Genomic DNA, 21,576 nt, shown 5'->3' with positions numbered 1-21,576 from the left:
TTTTCCAAGGGATGAGTTTATTTCAATCCTGCCCATATGTCAAAGCAGGCAGCTGTATTCATCAATTCGGAGCACAGCTGCACTCAACCAGATCCTAATGCCCATGGCCAACCTGGTTTAAAATGCAATATCCCTATGGGGCTAGTTAGAGACTGTCAGCTATTGACATATTGACATAGTTAAATGTTTTAAAATGTCAATAGCTCCAAATTGTAATGAATTAAAAACCTCTAGCCAACTATAAATTGTAGAAATTCATATTTAAATATCATTAGGTGAATGCACTTAATGGGACAACTAAAAGGTCTGAAAAAATGAAAATATTGTTCCATTTACATTGTGTAATTTATTGATGGTCCCTAATTAGCAGCACAAAAAGGGTATCCAAAGTCAAACCAACTTTGCCACAGCTGGCTGAAGCTAATTGGTAAAATGTGTTGGCTAGCTTGCTAGCTAGGCTACTTCCAGACACAAGACCTGGCAAAACTGTTTCAAGTTATGTAGAAGGGGGATGACTGTAATTGTGTACTGTTTTGGCCAAGTGAAAGTACCAACACTTCCCACGTTCGAACACACACACACACACACACACACACACACACACACACACACACACACACACACACACACACACACACACACACACACACACACACACACACACACACACACACACACACACACACACACACACACACACACACACATAACCCAAATCTCATTCTCAGTCATATTTCCTCTTGAGGGGAATTGAAACTGAGGCTAACTCAGCAAACCCACCACCCTCTTTCTAAAGTTTCTGTATTTATCAAATCATTTTAAAACATTAGAATTCTGCCCACTTACTTCCCTTCAAAATATGTTTGCCTTAGGATTGCCAATATACTAAATCTTACCAAACATACTTTTTTGTTTCAGAAAATAGACATTTTCCATAAGGGGGGCATTATCCCCCAACATACCCTAACAGTTTTTGTACACTAGAGGGAGGTAAATTCTGCATGCCGCTTCGGGCCCCCCAGATTGGCTCACTTGAGGGCGTGATCTATGATCAGATAATCATTGCCCAATCCTGATCCCAACCGTTTGTGGAAACGTATAAACTGATCTTAAATCAGCGTCTACTCTCTAAAAAGAAAAGGTTCCTGGAGTATCCTTTCGGGGTTCTTCAAATTGAAACTGTGGGGGACAAAGAATGTGCTTTTCTTTCAAAAACAAGGAAATTTATAAAGGACCTGAAACATTTGAATGGTAGTATATATATATATAAATAATTCTAAACAGAAGTGAACAAATCTAAAATCAAATGGACATATCTCCGCCAGGCAGCCGGGTCAGAGAGAGACGGTCCGCTCACCAACCAATAATTCATAAAATGGGACAAACAGCAACTTGGGACTACGCATGCACAATTCTGCAAATATATCCTCAGTGTACAACGTAAAACACCAAATAACGCATGCAGAGCAGAATTAGGCCGATACCCGCTAATTATCAAAATTCAGAAAAGAGACATTAAAATCTACAACCACCTAAAAGGAAACGATTCGCAAACCTTCCATAACAAAGCCATCACCTACAGAGAGTTGAACCTGGAGAAGAGCCCCCTAAGCAAGCTGGTCCTGGGGCTCTGTTCATAAACACAGACCCCACAGAGCTCCAGGACAGCAACACAATTAGACCCAACCAAATCATGAGAAAACAAAAAGATAATTACTTCACACATTGGAAAGAATTTACAAAAAAACAGAGCAAAATAGAATGCTATTTTGCCCTAAACAGAGAGTACACAGTGGCAGAATACCTGACCACTGTGACTGACCCAAACTTAAGGAAGGCTTTGACTATGTACAGTCCGTCGTAGGCAGACCTGGCTCTCAAGAGAAGACAGGCTATGTGCATACTGCCCACAAAAGGAGGTGGAAACTGAGCTGCACTTCCTAACCTCCTGCCAAATGTATGACCATATTAGAGATGCATTTTTCCCTCAGATTACACAGACCCACAAAGAATTCAAAAACAAATCCAATTTTGATAAACTCCCATATAAATTGGGTAAAAAAACACAGTGTGCCATCACAGCAGCAAGATGTGTGACCTGTTGCAACAAGAAAAGGGCAACCAGTGAAGAACAAACACCATTGTAAATACAATCCATATGTATATTTATTTATTTTCCCTTTTGTACTTTAACTATTTGCACATCGTTACAACACTGTATATAGACATAATATGACATTTGAAATGTCTTGTGTGAGTGTAATGTTTACTGTACATTTTTATTGTTTACTTCACTTTAGTTTATTATCTATTTCACTTGCTTTGGCAATGTAAACATATGTTTCCCATGCTAATGAAGCCCATTAAATTGAAATTTAATTTAGAGAGAGAGAGAGAGAGAGAAAGAGAAAGAGAGAGAGAAAGAGAAAGAGAAAGAGAAAGAGAAAGAGAAAGAGAGAGAGAGAGAGAGAGAGAGAGAGAGAGAGAGAGAGAGAGAGAGAGAGAGAGAGAGAGAGAGCGAGGGAGCTCTTATTCGGCCCACATAGTCTTAGATTAATTTCATAGAGATGTTTTTAGTCACGAAAATATGTTGTAACTTATAGGTTAAACATATTTAGTATTAAAAGCAGAACATGTTGAGTAAGCATTACACGTATGATATACCCTGGAAATATTGACTATTATAAACAGCTGATTCTTAAAAGCTAGAGCTATACTGAATATTATGATAATTCACATTGTATGAATGTTTCTGTTCTATAGTTTCTGTAAAGCACATCAATTATTTTTAAATAATCAGAATTATTTCAAACAAACAAACTCTCACTCTTCTCATTGAGATGACATCACTGTCAGAGACGCCTCTGATTGGTAAACCTGTATTCCAGGGTTGTTGGAATCACCAGGTGATCAAATAGAGACGCATGGGTGGAGCCTCTCTGTAAATGTGTCTTTAGGAGTGTAGATATGTGTCATATGTTTGGGGTCGTAGAAGGACACATTCCTGCTGTTGTAGTCCAGCTGCACTCTGATCCTCTGTGGTCTCAGCTTCAGAGGGAGGGGTTCATCTTGTTGTCCTGTATACTTACCATTCTTCAGCGGTAGAATTCAGACTCCATACTTTGGTGATGCCTTCAGCTCCCCCTTCCTGTCAACAGACTCTTTAGCCATGCCCAGGTTCCAGTCAGGATGGTCCCTCACCTCCACCTCCCAGCTGTGCTTTCCTGAGCTGAACCCCTCAGAGCCCAGAATATTTGCATACTTCATGATTCTCTCTAAATTGTCAGGGAGCTGCTGCCTTTTGCCTTTTGAATGTCTCACACTGGTCAGATTTGCATGGGATTTGCATTGTTGGGGTCCAGAATCACAGGAGCTTCAAAACAAACACAGAGACATTGTAAACTCTGTAGACAATACTCTTTGATTAGACACGTATTAAACCTTCTATTTTAAATTCAATGATATAATCGCTTGTTACTCTCAACCACATCCTCTCTTGTCCAGTACTCATTGTGTTTGACAATCCCCTGCATCTTTTCCCAGAGTCTGAACTGTAGGTTTCCCTGGTGATTGGCTTCGTCTATCAGCGCTCCTGCGACCAGCTGTGGATCTGGTAGTGTGTTCTGGGCTCTGGAAGAACATTCAGGAGTCAGTGCGGCTGTGGGGTTGGGCTCAGAACAGAAAAGAGAGAGACAAAAGGCATATATTTGACCTTTTCTTCATGGCCTTAAAGTTCTGAAGAGGAACAGAATAGTAGATTAGTCATCAAATCAAATCAAATGTATTTTTAAAGCCCTTCTTACATCAGCTGATATATCAAAGTGCTGTACAGAAACCCAGCCTAAAACCCAAACCAGCAAGCAATGCAGGTGTAGAAGCACTACAAAGCAGGTGTAGAAGCACTACAATGCAGGTGTAGAAGCACTACAATGCAGGTGTAGAAGCACTACAATGCAGGTGTAGAAGCACTACAAAGCAGGTGTAGAAGCACTACAATGCAGGTGTAGTCATCATACCATCAATTATATAATAGTCAGTATTTGAATGATTTTACAATCTACCTGTACATTGGAGAGAGAGTGAGAAGTTCTGGAGGAACAAGATGTCCTCTTCTATGGCTCTGATTGTGTCTGAAAGGGATGATATCTCTCTGCTCATCTCTCCATCATCAACTGACTCTTCTGCTCCACTTCCTCCTTCAGTGCAGCTATCTTGGCCTCCTGTTCCTCTTTTAATGCGGCTATCTGGGTCTCCTCTTCCTCTCGTAGAAACTGGTGAAGCTTCTGAAACTCCTGGCTAATCTGAGTTTCTCACAATGTACACCGCAGAGCACCTTAGACCCTGCTGAAGCTCTCTGACTTCTCTCCTGAGTAATGTTTTTGTTGTTGTTGTAAATTTAACAAGGTAAGTCAGTTAAAAACAAACTCTTATGTACAATGACGGCCTAGATCGGCCAAACCCGGATGACACTGGGCCAATTGTGTGCGTCCCTATGGGACTCCCAAACACGGCTGGTTGTGATACAGCTTGGAATCAAACCAGGGTGTCTGTAGTGACGCCTCTCGCACTGAGATGCAGTGCCTCAGACCGCTGAACCAGGGTGTCTGTAGTGACGCCTCTCGCACTGAGATGCAGTGCCTTAGACCGCTGAACCAGGGTGTCTGTAGTGACGCCTCTAGCACTGAGATGCAGTGCCTCAGACCACTGAACCAGGGTGTCTGTAGTGACGCCTCTCGCACTGAGATGCAGTGCCTTAGACCGCTGAACCAGGGTGTCTGTAGTGACGCCTCTCGCACTGAGATGCAGTGCCTTAGACCGCTGAACCAGGGTGTCTGTAGTGACGCCTCTCGCACTGAGATGCAGTGCCTTAGACAGCTGAACCAGGGTGTCTGTAGTGACGCCTCTCGCACTGAGATGCAGTGCCTTAGACCACTGCACCTCTCAGGAGCCCCAAAAGGCCTCACACACAGGTTCATTAGAGCCAAGTTACATGGAGGTTCAGACATCAGACATCTCCTACAAACTGGACTTCCTGGGATACTTTCTCAGAACAGCATTCCTTTACAGGCCATACTGAAGCTGTGGCTACACGACAGTAGGTCAGGATCTTTGAAGATGCCACAGCATACAGGAGAGGTCCTCCTCTGGTAACTTCTGAAAGTTACTTACACTTTTAACAACTTACTCTCTTAAATGGGCCCTTCCCCCAAAAGTTAAGCTGCACTTGGAGACCCGTTTGTTTAACATTTTTGATGCTATATCAATATCTCTAACCAAAGATATCTCAAGATATTCCAATACCTCTAACCAAATCCCAGAGTTGTGTTGTTGATCCAACAGAGCTGAACTCTAGAAAACTGAATGTTACAGCATTGAGCTAAACGTTACCCTCAACAGGCAACTCAGAAGTGCAGCTTTACAGAACACTAGGAGTCTGGTTAGACAGGTAAATTGTGCGTGTGTCTGTCTGTGTAGTTTTGCTGTGTGTGCAGACTAATAGCTCATGTACACAAAATTGTTATTTATGGACCCAACCATTGATTATTTCAATTAAGATGGAAGCACACATTGATCATAGAATCAATTCATCAATTCACACTTGGCATTTTAAGAATATAGATTTTTATTGACATAGCAGCAGCTTCAAGATAGTAAAATCTACATTTAAACAGACTGAACGGACTGAACAGACTGAACGGACTTAACAGACTAAATGGACTGAACAAAACAATGTGTTTCTATTTGTATGACACTTCTTTTTGTGTTTTTCTCTTTTTCATGCACAGTCCCAGAGCTAATAAATGTTTCATACATGTTTATAAAGCATTAATAACACGTTATAAATGGCTTATTACATGTTAACTACTGCACGCTCAGATGAATAGGTTATTAAGGCTTAAGTAAGACTGGGAATAAGTATTCTAGCAGATAACTCGACAATACACAGCTTTCTGGAACGACTGCCTCTGGTCTGCTGAGGCCTATAACTGGTCTGCTGAGGCCTATAACTGGTCTGCTGAGGCCTATAACTGGTCTGCAGAGGTCTATAACTGGTCTGCTGAGGCCTATAACTGGTCTGCTGAGGCCTATAACTGGTCTGCTGAGGCCTATAACTGGTCTGCTAAAGCCTATAACTGGTCTGCTGAGGCCTATAACTGGTCTGCTGAGGCCTATAACTGGTCTGCTGCGGCCTATAACTGGTCTGCTGAGGCCTATAACTGGTCTGCTGAGGCCTATAACTGGTCTGCTGCGGCCTATAACTGGTCTGCTGAGGCCTATAACTGGTCTGCTGAGGCCTATAACTGGTCTGCTAAGGCCTATAACTGGTCTGTTAAGGCCTGGTCTGCTGAGGCCTATAACTGGTCTGCTGAGGCCTATAACTGGTCTGCTAAGGCCTATAACTGGTCTGTTAAGGCCTGGTCTGCTGAGGCCTATAACTGGTCTGCTGAGGCCTATAACTGGTCTGCTGAGGCCTATAACTGGTCTGCTGAGGCCTATAACTGGTCTGCTGAGGCCTATAACTGGTCTGCTAAAGCCTATAACTGGTCTGCTGAGGCCTATAACTGGTCTGCTGAGGCCTATAACTGGTCTGCTGCGGCCTATAACTGGTCTGCTGAGGCCTATAACTGGTCTGCTGAGGCCTATAACTGGTCTGCTGAGGCCTATAACTGGTCTGCTAAGGCCTATAACTGGTCTGTTAAGGCCTGGTCTGCTGAGGCCTATAACTGGACTGCTGAGGCCTATAACTGGTCTGCTGAGGCCTATAACTGGTCTGCTGAGGTCTATAACTGGTCTGTTGAGGCCTATAACTGGTCTGCTGAGGCCTATAACTGGTCTGCTAAGGCCTATAACTGGTCTATTAAGGCCTGGTCTGCTGAGGCCTATAACTGGTCTGCTGAGGCCTATAACTGGTCTGTTAAGGCCTGGTCTGTTAAAGCCTATAACTGGTCTGTTAAGGCCTACAACTGGTCTGTTAAGGCCTGGTCTGTTAAGGCCTATAACTGGTCTGTTAAGGCCTACAACTGGTCTGTTAAGGCCTGGTCTGTTAAGGCCTATAACTGGTCTGTTAAGGCCTGGTCTGTTAAGGCCTATAACTGGTCTGTTAAGGCCTGGTCTGTTAAGGCCTATAACTCCATACATGTTAATTTCCCAGACAAATCTGTTCCCTTGATCATGATATACAGCACTTCTTCAAAATCTATAAATTCAATAAATGTGAAGACTTCTCAATTATTAGTTATGATCTATATGACATGTTATGTTTTTGTATCACTTCTTTTCATGTGTGTGTTTGTGCACGCATGTTAAGACGTAATATTTTTATGAGCAGTTCCATTATTGTTTGGGATTAATTGAGGATATGGTCACTCGTCCATCCAATTGAGGATTATTGCCAAGATCTGTGGCCGGGCATTTCATGACCCCTGCAGTGTCAGTAATATACTGTAGCAGGACCTTGTATTTCTCAATGTGCTCCATCTTTCAAGTAAATAGACTACTGTGCTCCTACATTCAAGTACATGAAGTGCAATGACAGGACTTGGAGTGAAGTAAAGCTCTGGGTCCATATCCATAAAGAGTCCTAGAGTAGGAAGGAGTGTCACTAGCTAGCTTGACTTAAATGTGAATAAAAGCTGATCTAGGATCAGGTCCCCCCTGTCCAGGTAATCTTATTCATCATGATCTAAAATGATCCAAAATCAGCATTTTAAGATGCTTTATGAATACAGGCCTGGGATTATAGGGACTATACTGACCGAATGGCCACACTACACCTTTCCTCTCAAAAATCCCTGCAGGACAGATGTACTCATTTCCATTTTGCAAATGAGAGAATAGTAAACGTTCAGGTTTGTATAGTAGGGTATTTGTTATCTCTGAATGAGCTGTGTTTTCTATATTCTCAGCAGCACAGAGAGAAGCAGAGAGAGATGTGGTGGTGTGCGTATTAATATATTGCTCTCAAAGAACATTCAAAGGCACAGGCTACAAAAAGACCTATATAGATGAATCAGATGAAGAATCAGATAGATGAATCAGATATATGAAATATATGAATCAGATTTGAAACCATTGATGTGGATCTCTCTAACAGTTACAGTACTGTGGGTTTAGGACATGGATGGACAACTATGGTACTCAGGGGTGCAGCAGTGTCCGCTGTTCTCTCTTCTCCCTGTGGCACTTAATCACTCATTACCGAGAGAAGACACGCCTGGGCCCATGTTAAAAAAGTGTCTCAGGGAAGGAAGGCTGATCTAGGATTAGGTCCCCCCCTGTCCATGTAATCCTATTAATTATGATCTACTGATCCTAGATCAGCACTCCGAGACTCTTTGTGAACATGGGCCCAGGTTTCCCAGGTAGCAGTCCAGTCACTGATTTGCAGGAAGAAAATAAAACCAGAAAACCTCCTGAAGACGGGAGTTTCCCTGGTTTAAGTTTTTTTAATCCTCTACACAGGTTCATCTGTAGAGAAGTACAGTACATTATGACATCAGTTTTAAAGAGGATCTGTAGAGAAACATCATTTACTTTGTAAGGAATGCAGAGACATATAAAACGACCATGCAAGCAGCATCTTTGAGAAGCACTGTGCAACATTCACGTGATGCCAAAGTCCTTCCCCCTGTCTGTCTGTTTATCTATGCACTTTTGGTTTACAGTACGATTCAAAATGGACGTCAAGATAAACAGCTTAGTCATCATGTCCACCATTATAAGCACCATACTCAATGTCACTCCTCTCCCATAATAGATAGTGTATAACGACGACTAGCTAGCAGCACACAGTGTCCTCCTATAGGCACGATGGTATATACTATAGTACATAATGCAATAGATACACTGGAATTATGCACACTTCCTCCCTCACACACACACACACAATCATAAACAAACATGCCACACGTTAATGTTCTGAGACACTCATCAGCTATACTGTAACAGCTAGAGGCCAAGACACAGCAGATGCTTTCTACCTGTCTGTCTGCCTGCCTGACTGCCTGCCTATCCTACCTTCTCTCCATGTTAGAAAGTGCAAAGTGAAGCAAGAAGGGGCGGGATAGTGACTCTGGTGGGGAGAAGAGGTTAGTGGCTAGGGTCTGATGACCCTTCTCCCTTAGTCTCTCTGGTGCTCTGTCTCCCGGCAGGGTTCTTCAAGATCCTCTCCACAAACACTTTGCTTCGTCCTGCTACACGTGGCCCTGCACACACACACACGCACGCATGCGCACAAATACCCACAAAGACACATCCATACAATTAACATACTTACATTAAAATACAGTCACACTCACAGGGTCTCATGACAGTCCAAACAGACTACATACTCACTACTCACCAGCTGATTCCTTCAGAATGTCCTCCAGTCTCTCTCTCAGACATCCTCTCTCTGTGTCTTCCTCTCTGCTCTCCACTCTCTGGCGGATCAGCTCCTTTATCTGCAGCACTGCCCACAACAGGCCATCTGAAAGAATTACACCACCAGAGACATGAAGGATTGACTGAATGAGCTAAAATGGCTGCATACTGGCTAAATTCCCTTGGAAAGTCTCAGTATAAATTAAATCATAAAAATGTATATTTAAAGCACATAGGCTATGTTAAGTGTGAAAAAGGATTGTATGAAAGAGATAATTATCTACAACAGTGTGTTAGGGCCAGTGGCGGTTGGTGCCGTTTAAGATTAGAGAGGTAGATTGTTTTTGAATAATCAAGGTGACAGACAGTGACACATTCAGAACCGCCTTGCACACTCTTGCATGTATCTAGCTGATCTGGGGTGGAATCATTAGTCCAAACAGAACGTTTTGCAACTAAAACAAGAGTTTGTATTGGACAAATTCAGGTAGGTCCTTCCCCGTTCCGTTTGCTTGTTTAAGACAGAACCGGCAGAATGAATACACCCCTGATCATCCGCACACACAGTTCACTTTCATAGCAGACAAATACGGAATCATTGCTAATGCTCGCTGTATAATTCCTTTTTGCATTTACCCGCTCTCCTCTCACATTTTTCCTTCGCTTGTGGACTTCAGTGCACAACACAACAGCTGTCTATGACCAAGCGCAAAAACCTCTCCAAGCCAAACCTTCATACCATAACACTAACCACTAAGCCTACATTGTTGTCACCATATTAATATTATAGTCAACAAACTAGAACTAACGTGTAAGTAAACCCACAATCCAATTCATGTGTACAATCACACAGTACAGTGTACAGCAAGCAGTTAAACCAGCGGGCCCCGGTGGTAATAAATTAATAAAACAGAAAGCTTAACCTTGACTTGAAGAGTTGCAGCGTTGGTTAGCCTTAGCCAGCTAGCTAATATAAATAGCATTCTTCTCTGTTTGAATCAGGATGTTGAGTAGGCTAAACTAGCTGCATTAGATAAGTGAAAAGTAAACTAAGAAGAAGGAAAAAAGACAATGAAATATAGCTATCACTCCCTCTCTCTGCTGCTACTACTTAATTTGTTCAAAACTGCTTAACTATTGTCTTTCACTCTCTTGGAGTCAACTACTCACCACTGCACTGTAGTGTTAGCTAGCTGTAGCTTATGCTTTCAGTACTAGATTCATTCTTTGTTCCTTTGATTGGATGGACAACATGTCAGTTCATACTGCAAGAGCTCTGATAGGTTGGAGGACGTCCTCCGGAAGTTGTCATAATTACTGTGTAAGTCTATGGAAGGAGCTGAGAACCATGAGCCTCCTAGGTTTTGTATTGAAGTCAATGTACCCAGAGGAGGATGGAAGATAGCTGTCCTCCAGCTACAGCATGGTGTTACCCTACAGAGTGCTGTTGAGGCTACTGTTGACTTTCATCGGAACACAGTGTGTTTTAATCAGTTATTTGGTGACGTGAATATATTTAGTATAGTTTTATCTAAAAAGGTTGGCTTTTTTAATGTTGAACCATTTTAACTTTTCAGAAATTCATTTAGTAGCATTCCCCTCCCCTTCCTACTCTGAGGAGCCTCTAGTGGTCAGAACCCTGTGGCTTCTGGTTGATTAGGTCACATCTTGAGAATAGCGTGGTGCCATATCTGATTGTTCTGTATTACCAAGTCCTAAGACTGCACATACAGATCAAGGACCAGCTAGATTGAGAAAGGGTCCTGGCTAGAAACACAATCTGTCTCTACTTGGTGGATCACCAACAGAACCCATAACAACAGTTTTAGGTCGGTCACTGATTATAAATCGGAAGAAATAACTCACCATACTCCTGGTTCAGCCCCCACAGTTTGATTTTGTTGGCCTCATGCCGGGCTTTCTTCTTCAGCCGACACGCTCTGTGGAGAGAGAGGGCGAGAGATAGAGTGATAGAGAGATGGGAGTGTTGATAAACTCCCATATCTACTGGGTGAAATACCACAGTGTGCCATCACGCAAGATGTGTGACCTGTTGACACAAGAAAAGGGCAACCAGTGAAGAACAAACACCATTGTAAATACAACCCATATTTATGTTTATTTATTTTCCCTTTTGTACTTTAACTATTTACACATCATTACAACACTGTATATATACACATAATATGACATTTGAAATGTATTTATTATTTTGGAACTTTTGTAAGTGTAATGTTTACAGTCAATGTTTTATTGTTTATTATCTATTTAATTTGCTTTGGCAATGTAAACATGTTTCCCATGCCAATAAAGCCCTTAAATTGAAATTGAATTGAGAGACAGCGAGAGAGTGAGAGAGAGAGACAGACAGAGTGAGAGAGATGTAGAGAGAGAGAGACAGAGACAGGGAGAGAGACAGAGAGTGAGAGACAGAGTGAGAGAGAGAGACAGACAGACAGACAGAGTGAGAGAGATGGAGAGAGAGAGAGAGACAGAGACAGGGAGAGAGACAGAGAGTGAGAGAGAGTGAGAGAGACAGACAGACAGACAGACAGACAGAGGGAGAGAGATGGAGAGAGAGAGAGACAGAGACAGAGACAGGGAGAGAGACAGAGAGTGAGAGACAGAGTGAGAGAGAGAGACAGTTTACCAACCTATAGCCAGAGCTTATGCTGCGCTACACTAGACCTCACTAGCACTTAGCTAGACGTAGGTTGAATTTAACACAGCACAGTTCTGTTGAGTGGTACTTCCATCCGGGACACCATGCTGTACAAATCAAATGTACTTCTGAAAGTGCAGTGTGGAAAAGCCACTAGCAAATTATGCCTCTATAGTTAGACAGGTAAGTCAGGTAAGTCGTGTGTATGTGTCCATGTCCTAGTGTGTACGTGCACCTGGAGGCCAGTTTGTTCCTCTCCTTTCGTGTTGGGGCCCTGGCAGTAACAGGCAGGTCACTGACAGGAGTCAGGCCCTCCAGAGCAGAGCTGAGTGTATGGAGCTGCTCTCCCAAGCTCTGTAGCTTCCCAGGGCTGGGGGTCAGGTCACTGGCATCTGTACGACGGGCCTTCCTCTGGCCTGGCTTACCTGGGGAACACACAGGAGTTTGTGGATGGTTTTACATAAGTACGTTTGTAAGTCGCTCTGGATAAGAACATCTGCTAAATGACTAAATGTAATTGTATGTTTCCAAGCACACAAGCACTCGAGACGCAACTGCCAGTGCAGCTAATGCAGCTATACTTTAGACTCCACTAACAAAGTATTTGTGTTTGGCGATAGAAATGAGAGATGGCGAAGTTGAAGCAGCAAATTTTACCTCTGAATTTTAACACCCATGGTGTTAAAGGGATACTTGGGGATTTTGGCAATGAGGCCTTTTATCTACTTCCCCAGAGTCAGATGAAGTCGTGGATATCAGATTTATGCTAGTCGATACTCAGACTTCCAGTCAGTGCGCTAAATCTAGTTAGCATTGGCTGGCGAAACTACCTCTAATTTCTTTCATATCGGACACAGAGACATAAAAATGGTATCATCTGTGTTCTTCTGAGTAGATAAAGGGCCTCATTGCCAAAATCTCGAAGTATCCCTTTAAAATTAACACTTTCCTAGTATGTATGTGACCCACCAAATGAGTATTGATACATTTATAAAAATTAAGAACATATAAAATTTAAAAATGTTTTACACCTTCCTTTCCTTATTCAATTGAATAAGTCTTAAGGGTTGGGGTTGAGGTCTCACCATTGGTGGAGGTCCCCTCTTTCAGGCACATGGTGGTGGGTAGGGTGCTACGGCCCCAGATGATATCCCCTTCATATTTATCTTCATCTCCTTCTTCATATCTCTCTTCGGCTCTCCCTCTATCCTTCTCTCCATCTCTCCATTTGGCTCTCAATCTATCTTTATCGCCATCTCTCCCCAGGTCTGCCTCACTGAAGAGGCTACATTCCCAGTAACGCCGGCGTTTCTTTTGTCTCTTATGGGACTGAAGCTCCTCCTCTTCCTTCCCTTTCTCTTCCTCCATGGCTTCTGTCCCCTTCTCCTCTTCCTCTTTCCCATCTTCCTCCTTCTCCTCCTCTTCAATATTGCTGTCTGTTCCTTGACTAGACTCAGTGTCTGGCTCACTCTGTAGAGAGTAGTTATGCACCATCTCTTCCTGACCCACCTGCTGCAGCCCTTCCCTAGCTTCACTCTCCCGCCCTCCAGCCTCTTGGCTCCAGGACTCCACATATCTACCAGCCAGGAGGAGGTGTCCAGCCCCCAACCCTACACAGGGTGTGAGGTCTGTGGGGTTCCTCGGTTGCCTCTCCCCTGGTCTTAGGGATAACCATGGTTCTTCTCTGCCTCCCTGTGGAGAGCAAAACAGAGTAGGTAGAAGTTTGCTCTAAACCATGGTCAGAGTTCCTAAGGACTGCCCATGGACCCACATCAGACTCAACTAATCAATAGCTTCCTCAGTTGTGTTACTGCTTGGCTGGAACAAACAGCTGCACACCCTATAGATCTCCAGAACCAGAAGTGACTTCCCGGGATCTAATGGTGAAGGTTGGTGATGATGTCAATCCGGACAACATGTGGTTAAGAGTAACTCATACCTCAGGTGAGACGGAGGAGCTCTCGCAGCTCGGTGGTGCCCCCTCTGGGCTGCCTTTGGCGTAGTGTGTGATGTCATCCAGTGCCGAGATGTCCCAGCGACGCTCGGAGGTGTGTGTGTCGTCAGTGAACACATCCTCCAAGAGATCACTGAGTAGCTCACATCCAGGCTGCTGGCCTCGACACAGGGACAAGGCTGGGGCCCCCAACATCACCACCACACCCTTAGGACACTACAAAACAGATCAAACACATACTCTGTCTATGATAACACTGAGTTATATACACACACACACACATTGTTTTTTACTTCTGTCGTATTCAATTCCAGATCCAGAGGTCAATAGCATTGATGGTTTTCATTCTTCCATCCCCTCTAATCAGGGACTGAGTCAGACCACAGGAGGTTGGTGGCACCTTAATTGGGGAGTTGAGGCTCGTGGTAATTGCTGGAGCGGAATTAGTGGAATGGTATCAAGCACATGGTTTCACAATTGCTGGAGCGGAATTAGTGGAATGGTATCAAGCACATCAAACACATTCCATTGACTCCATTCCAGCCATTATTATGACCTCGCCTCCCCTCAGCAGCCTCCACTGATTCAGACATGGGACATACACAAGTGACAAATGTTTTCCACTGTACCTACGTTGTCTGACTCTGCACTGCCCCCTGTAGGAGAGATGGTGAATGGCTCTAAGGTCACAGATAACCCGTTGGTCCCATAGGCCTCACCAAAGACAGGCTCCATCCCACTGCTACCTGGCTGGAGAGAGAGAAGGGGAAGGGGTCAGAGTTGGATGGGGGCGATAGAAAGGTAAAGGGGGAGGAGGACAGAGAGAGAAAGCGAGAGAAAGTCAGAAATGACTCTGTTGTGATATTGTACAATAGCCAGCATTACGTTTGTAACCTAGCAACTCATCATGATAAAGTATCTATATATTATGAAGAATAATGAAGAATATATTGTAGTATAATAAGGCTGTGTACCTGAGGCATGGTGGTGCTTGGACCTGTTCAGAGGCAGTTGGATGGGTCAACAGTTTAGTACGGTTAGCTTCGTCATCATCAGTACCTCAACCGTCAGAGGTCAAAGTTCACATCATCTGATAACAGAGACAGACAGTTAGCCTTAACAGTAACATTTTAAATCGAGCAGCTGATTTAGTTCAGGTTGCAGAGATTAGATACAATTGCTTCACCCTCCCCTTGTAATTTTTCCTATTTTGTTGCCTTACAACCTGGAATTAAAATAGATTTTTGGGGGATTTGTATCATTTGATTTACACAACATATCTACCACTTTGAAGATGCTAAATAAAAACATTTGTGACACAAATAAGACAAAAAAGACGGACAATTTGAGCATGCATAACTATTCACCCCGCCAAAGTCAATACTTTGTATAGGCCACCTTTTGCAGCAATTACCGCTGCAAGTCTCATGGGGTATGTCTCTATAAGCTTGACACATCTAGCCACCGGGATTTTTGCCCATCCTTCAAGGCAAAACTGCTACAGCTCCTTCAAGTTGGATGGGTTCCGCTGGTGTACCGCAATTTTTAAGTCATACCACAGATTCTCAATTGGATTGAGGTCCGGGCTTTGACTAGGCCAATCCAAGACATTTAAATATTTCCCCTTAAACCACTCAAGTGTTGATTTAGCAGTATGCTCAGGGTCATTGTCCTGCTGGAAGGTGAACCTCCGTCCCAGTCTCAAAGCTCTGGAAGACTGAAACAGGTTTCCCTCAAGAATTTCCCTATATTTAGCGCAATCTGTCATTCCTTCAATTCTGACCAGTTTCCCAGTTCCTGCCAAAGAAAAACATCCCCACGGCATGATGCTGGCACCACCATGTTTCACTGTGGGGATGGCGTTCTCAGGGTGATGAGAGGTGTTGGGTTTGCGCCAGCCAGAGTTTTCCTTGATGGCCAAAAAGCTCCATTTTAGTTTCATCTGACCAGAGTACCTTCTTCCATATGTTTGGGGAGTCTCCCACATGCCTCTTGGCGAACACCAAACACGTTTGCTTATTTCTTTCTTGCAGTAATGGCTTTTTTCTGGCCACTCTTCCGTAAAGCCCAGCTCTGTGGAGTGTACTGCTTAAAGTGGTCCTATGGACAGATAGTCCAATCTCTGCTGTGGAGCTTTGCAGCTCCTTCAGGGTTATCTTTGGTCTCTTTGTTGCCTCTCTGATTAATGTCCTCCTTGAGTTTTGGTGGGTGGTCCTATCTTGGCAGGTTTGTTGTGGTGCTATATTCTTTCCATTTTATTATAATGGATTTAATGGTGATCTGTGGGATTTTCAAAGTTTCGGATATTTCTTTATAACCCAAACCTGATCTGTACTTCTCCACAACTTTGTCCCTGACCTGTTTGGAGAGCTCCTTGGCGCCGCTTACTTGGTGGGGCCCCTTGCTTAGTCGTGTTGCAGACTCTAGGTCCTTTCAGAACAGGTGTATATATACTGAGATCATGTGACAGATCATGTGACACTTAGATCGCACACAGGTGGACTTAATTTAACTAATTATGTGACTTCTGAAGTTAATTGGTTGAACCAGATCTTATTTAGGGGCTTCATAGCGAAGGGGGTGAATACGTATGCACAAACCACTTTTTTGAAACAAGTTATTTTTTTATTTTGTCACGGCCGTTGAATGAAGAGGACCAAGGTGCAGCGTGGTCAGCGTACATATTACTTTATTTATATGACGCCGACAAAAACAATAAACAATCCAAAACAACCGTGAAGCTAAAGGCTATAGTGCCAACAAACAAAGACATCTTCCCACAAAGAAAGGTGGGAAAAAGGGCTACCTAAGTATGGTTCTCAATCAGAGACAAAGATAGACAGCAGTCCCTGATTGAGAACCCTACCCGGCCAAAACATAGAAATACAAATAATAGAACGAAAGAACATAGAATACCCACCCCAAATCACACCCTGACCAAACCAAAATAGAGACATAAAAAGGATCTCTAAGTCGTGACAAATTTCACCTCACCAATTTGGAGAAATTTGTGTATGTTCATTACATGAAATCCAAATAAAAATCAATTTAAATTACAGGTTGTAATGCAACAAAATAGGAAAACGCCAAGGGGGATGAATACTTTTGCAAGGCACTGTACAGGTCTCCCATGACAGATTGAGTAGCTGTCAGGCTTTTAAGACTTGGTTTTGGGCTCTGAGATTACTTAGTAGTGATTCATCCAGGGCCATTCCTTGCCTGCCCTAGGCAAGACTCCCGACCCCACCAAAAAACTCCCAGTGAGCAAAATGACGTTGAAAAGACATGTAAAATATGTCTTTTTCAGACGTTTAAGCTTGGTTCAATTTAGGTTCTTAATGAAAGGTGAAAACATTTATTTTACATATGTTTAAAATACAAATTTTCCAGGATGTTGAAAAGGCGTCTTTTCCGGACATTGAAAAATAACATTTGTCTGGATGTTTAAATCAGGTTCATCATCAAATCTGAACTAATCCTAGACATGATTTTGTTACATTACAGCCTTATTCTAAAATGGTTCAAATATGTTTTCCCCCTCATCAATCTACACACAATACCCTGCAATGACAAAGCAAAAACAGGTTTTTTGAAATGTTTGCAAATATATTAAAAATAAATAACAGAAATACCTTAAGTATTCAGACCCTTTGCTATGAGACTCGAAATTGGGCTCAGGTGCATCCTGTTTGCATTGATAATCCTTGAGATGTTTCCACAACTTGATTGGAGTCCACCTGTGGTAAATTCAATTGATTGGACAGGAGTTGGAAAGGCACACACCTGTCTATATACGGTCCAACAGTTGAAGGAATTGTCTGTAGAGCTCAGAGACAGGGTTGTGTCGAGGCACAGATCTGGGGAAGGGTACCAACACATTTCTGCAGCACTGAAGGCCCCCAAGAACACAGTGGCCTCAAACATTCTTAAATGGAAGAAGTTTGGAACCACCAAGATTCTTCCTAGAGCTGGCATTCTGAGCAATCTGGGGAGAAGGACCTTGTTAAGGGATGTGACCAAGAACCCGATGTTCACTCTGACAGAGCTCCAGAGTTCCTCTGTGGAGATGGGAGAACCTTCCAGAAGGACAACCATCTCTGCAGCACTCCACCAATCAGGCCTTTATGGTAGAGTGGCCAGACTGAAGCCACTCCTAACTAAGGCACATGACAGCCAGCTTGGAGTTTGCCAAAAGGCACCTAAAGGACTCTCAGACCATGAGAAACAAGATTCTCTGGTCTGATGAAACCAAGATTGAACTCTTTGGCCTGAATGCCAAGCGTCACATCTGGAGGAAACCTGGCACCATCCTTATGGTGAAATATGGTGCTAGAGACGTCACTACAGACCCTGGTTCGATTCCAGGCTGTATCACAACCGGCTGTGATTGGGAGTCCCATAGGACAGCGCACAATTGGCCCAGCAACGTCCGGGTTAGGGTTGGCCGGGGTAGGCAGTCATTGTAAATAAGAATGTGTTCTTAACTGGACTTGCCTAGTTAAATAAAGGTTAAATAAATAAAAAACAAATAAATGATGGTGACAGGATCATGCTGTGGGATGTTTCAGCGGCAGGGACGGGAGACTAGTCAGGATCGAGATAAAGAGGAACAGAGCAAAGTACAGAGAGGTCCTTGATGAAAACCTGCTCCAGAGCGCTCAGGACCTCAGACTGGGGATGAAGGTTCACCTTCCAACAGGACAATGACCCTAAGCACACAGCCAAGACAACGCAGGAGTGGCTTCGGGACAAGTCTCTCAATGTCCTTTAGTGGCCCAGCCAGAGCCTGGATTTGAACCCGATCGAACATCTCTGGAGAGACCTGAAAATAGATGTGCAGCAACGCTCCCCATCCAACCTGACAGAACTTGAAAATCTACAGAGAGGAATGGGACAAACTCCCAAAATACTGGTGTGCCAAGCTTCTAGCGTCATCCCCAAGAAGACTTGAGGCTGTAATCACTGCCAAAGGTATTTAAACAAAGTACTGAGTAAAGGGTCTGAATACTTATGTAAATGCGATATATCCATTTATTTTTAATACATTAGCAAAAACTAAAAAAAAATACTGAATTTTTGCTTTGTCATTATGGGGTATTGTGTGTAGATTGATGAGGGGAAAAAACTATTAAATCCATTTTAGAATAAGGCTGTAACGTAACAGAATGTGTAAAAATTCTAGGGATCTGAATACTTTCCGAATGCACTGTATTTATGTTAGGTTACAGATCGGCGAATCCTGCACGATGTAAAAAGTGTCTGTCTCATTACATTGTCATACATTTTATCTCCAGCCTGCAGACTACAGAAAGGGCCACATACTGTTTCTACGACATCCTATATCTGCTCCATCATTTATGTTTGATGATTGTTTTGACGGAACGTTGTTGGAGCGCTCCAGCAATGAGTCTCTTCAACAGCACCCTGGAGAGGCGTGCTGGGAATGGACAAGCAAAATATTTTGCGCCCCTGCCGTTGACAAAGTGCACACTGTTTATCACAGCGTTCTCCTAAAAACCCTTAGGCCACTGGTTGAGAGAAATTGACTTTTTAGGGGTGGGGGAGGGACAGAATTATGTGAGGTTTTATGTGTTGTTGTTGGAGGTGTGTCTTGGTCAGTTTAGCTCAGAAAATGCCGCCCTTGTCAATCTGCCACCATAGGCAGCCGCCTAATCCTGCCTACTAATGGATTCATCACTGCAGTGACATCTAGGTTAATCTAGCAGCTCATCACATGAGCACAATGTTAATATAGACCTCATATATGGTTATATAGACCATATAGCTTCTAGCTGGTATAGACAAGGGGTAATCTGCTGCAGTTTAGGTTGGTATGGCAGGTTACACTTTATTTGACAGACCACAGAGGAAAGGGGGAGATAGAGGAAAGACTAATATTCACAGCCAACATCCTGTGCCCTAGATCCCTAAAATAGTTCTAATCAGTCATTTCCCTGTGTCACACACACACACACACACACACACACACACACACACACACACACACACACACACACACACACACACCATAACTCTACAGAGGGAAAGTCTGAAGAAACAGCCTTTCTTCCACATGAGACAGCGAGAGGAGTGGCTACTTCTTTCCAAGACATAAGAGGAATAGCAAAGCTCTGTACCTGACAGCTGTGGGGTGAATTTATTTTCACTATAAACCGAATGTTACTCTCATTCAGTCTCATGCCATCATTGAGGACATTAAAGTTTTCTGAATCTGAGCATACATTTAGCTGAACGTCGTGCAAGCCTTTTAAAACAACATTTCGCAACAATATCACCCTGACACTGTCCCTGGCACTCAAGTTACGAAAAGGTAGTATTTTGAACGAACAACTAGCTGTCTTACCTCCTGCATGGACGGTGTGTCACATTTTCCGATGTTGAAGCGCGCCCCCGTCATCTGTCAACGCGCAGCCCCGCGGGTCTGACAGCGAGCGCTCTGGAAGCCAGCAGCCTAAAGTCCGATAGGAAATAGGCTAAACATTTGACCACTAAATAGTACCCGTTGCAATATCAGCAACGATAAGCCTATGCAGCATACAATATTATATTTATATTAGGGCTACACAGCTATAACCTAGGAGGCAACTGTATATAATACAGGAAGAGCACATCAGCATTGACTGGCATCAGAGTTTCAACAAAATAACCAACGTAAAACAGTAGGCTACAGGGTTATTGCTCGATTCATGGCTACCTTGCTGTAGAAGGCTAGGCTACTTACCGTCCACTGTTCCAGCAGTTACAATCAGGGGAACAAAGTGACATCCACATAAACCAATGTTCTTCTCCACAAGACCGCATAAATTACAAGAATTAAAGATATGTTGTGGTCCTCTAGTATATCGACGCAAAATATTTTTGGGCTAGTTCTGAACAGCTGGCTTTGGAATGGTCTAGACATGGCGAAACAAGGAAACATTTTTCTTTATTTCCCATTAAAACACACATTGGTTGTTATTAAAAATGACATATATTACATTAATGTCATCAAATTAACATAGTCATCTTCAAGACTTCATTAGGCTAGGATATATTTCCTCTAAATACAATAATGTGGAACTTGTTGATAAATAAATCCCCTCAGAACCCAAATGGTTCAGTCCGGGATCAGCTGTGAAAATGCATGATTTGTTCCAAAGGAACCATAGAGAAAGTAAGGAATTAAATTAAAGGAGAACATCAGTCATGTAATTTGTGTAGGCAGATATGTCTGATTGTGTTATAATTACTGAAAACTACCTGCTATACACAGTGTATGGATTTGACTACACCTAAATCAGCTTTTCCTGTGGGGCCAGCCCCCCTTTGGAGGAACGAGAAGTCGACAGGATGGTGCGGAGAGGTAGCCTACGGTGAGACACGTGTTAGTGGCTAGAGACAGTAATGCTCTATGCTCTAAATTAGTCGACTCACTGTGCGGTGCTGGTGACCTCATGATAATAATTCACTCATCTTTAAATAATGTGCATGTTTTGGTAGGCAGAGACGGTATAGAAAGTATTGAATTCCTTCAATATCTCTGGTACTAGGACTATCCTGCTTAAGGCAATACACATTTGATTATATGTTTAACACA

General features: G+C 43.1%; 1 protein-coding gene and 1 pseudogene across 3 annotated transcripts; both read right to left on the bottom strand.

The window, feature by feature from the left end:
• Nucleotides 1–2,832: 2,832 nt before the first annotated feature.
• On the bottom strand, nucleotides 2,833–7,479 carry LOC129835909 (nuclear factor 7, ovary-like; annotated as a pseudogene).
• Nucleotides 7,480–8,058: 579 nt separating this feature from the next.
• LOC129836029 (CREB3 regulatory factor-like) lies at nucleotides 8,059–20,905 on the bottom strand. 3 transcript variants are annotated; one of them, XM_055901770.1, is made up of 11 exons: nucleotides 20,722–20,905; nucleotides 20,344–20,451; nucleotides 17,612–17,716; nucleotides 14,954–15,069; nucleotides 14,613–14,729; nucleotides 13,965–14,195; nucleotides 13,111–13,717; nucleotides 12,261–12,450; nucleotides 11,230–11,303; nucleotides 9,344–9,469; nucleotides 8,059–9,206 (listed from the first exon to the last, which is right to left on the bottom strand). In XM_055901770.1, the coding sequence occupies exons 4-11, from the start codon at nucleotides 14,960–14,962 to the stop codon at nucleotides 9,091–9,093; spliced, it is 1,470 nt and encodes a 489-aa protein (XP_055757745.1). In that variant the 5' UTR covers nucleotides 14,963–15,069; nucleotides 17,612–17,716; nucleotides 20,344–20,451; nucleotides 20,722–20,905; the 3' UTR covers nucleotides 8,059–9,090. The 3 variants fall into 3 exon arrangements, with proteins under 3 accessions (XP_055757745.1, XP_055757744.1, XP_055757746.1); XM_055901769.1 differs by lacking the exon at nucleotides 17,612–17,716; XM_055901771.1 differs by lacking the exons at nucleotides 14,954–15,069; nucleotides 17,612–17,716; nucleotides 20,344–20,451; nucleotides 20,722–20,905 and having other exon boundaries at nucleotides 14,609–14,698.
• Between the last annotated feature and the right edge of the window lie 671 nt (nucleotides 20,906–21,576).

Source organism: Salvelinus fontinalis, chromosome 37, assembly GCF_029448725.1.
Source record: "Salvelinus fontinalis isolate EN_2023a chromosome 37, ASM2944872v1, whole genome shotgun sequence".
In the NCBI taxonomy this organism is placed as follows: Eukaryota; Metazoa; Chordata; class Actinopteri; order Salmoniformes; family Salmonidae; genus Salvelinus; species Salvelinus fontinalis.
This window is presented reverse-complemented; position numbering and strand designations above follow the sequence as displayed.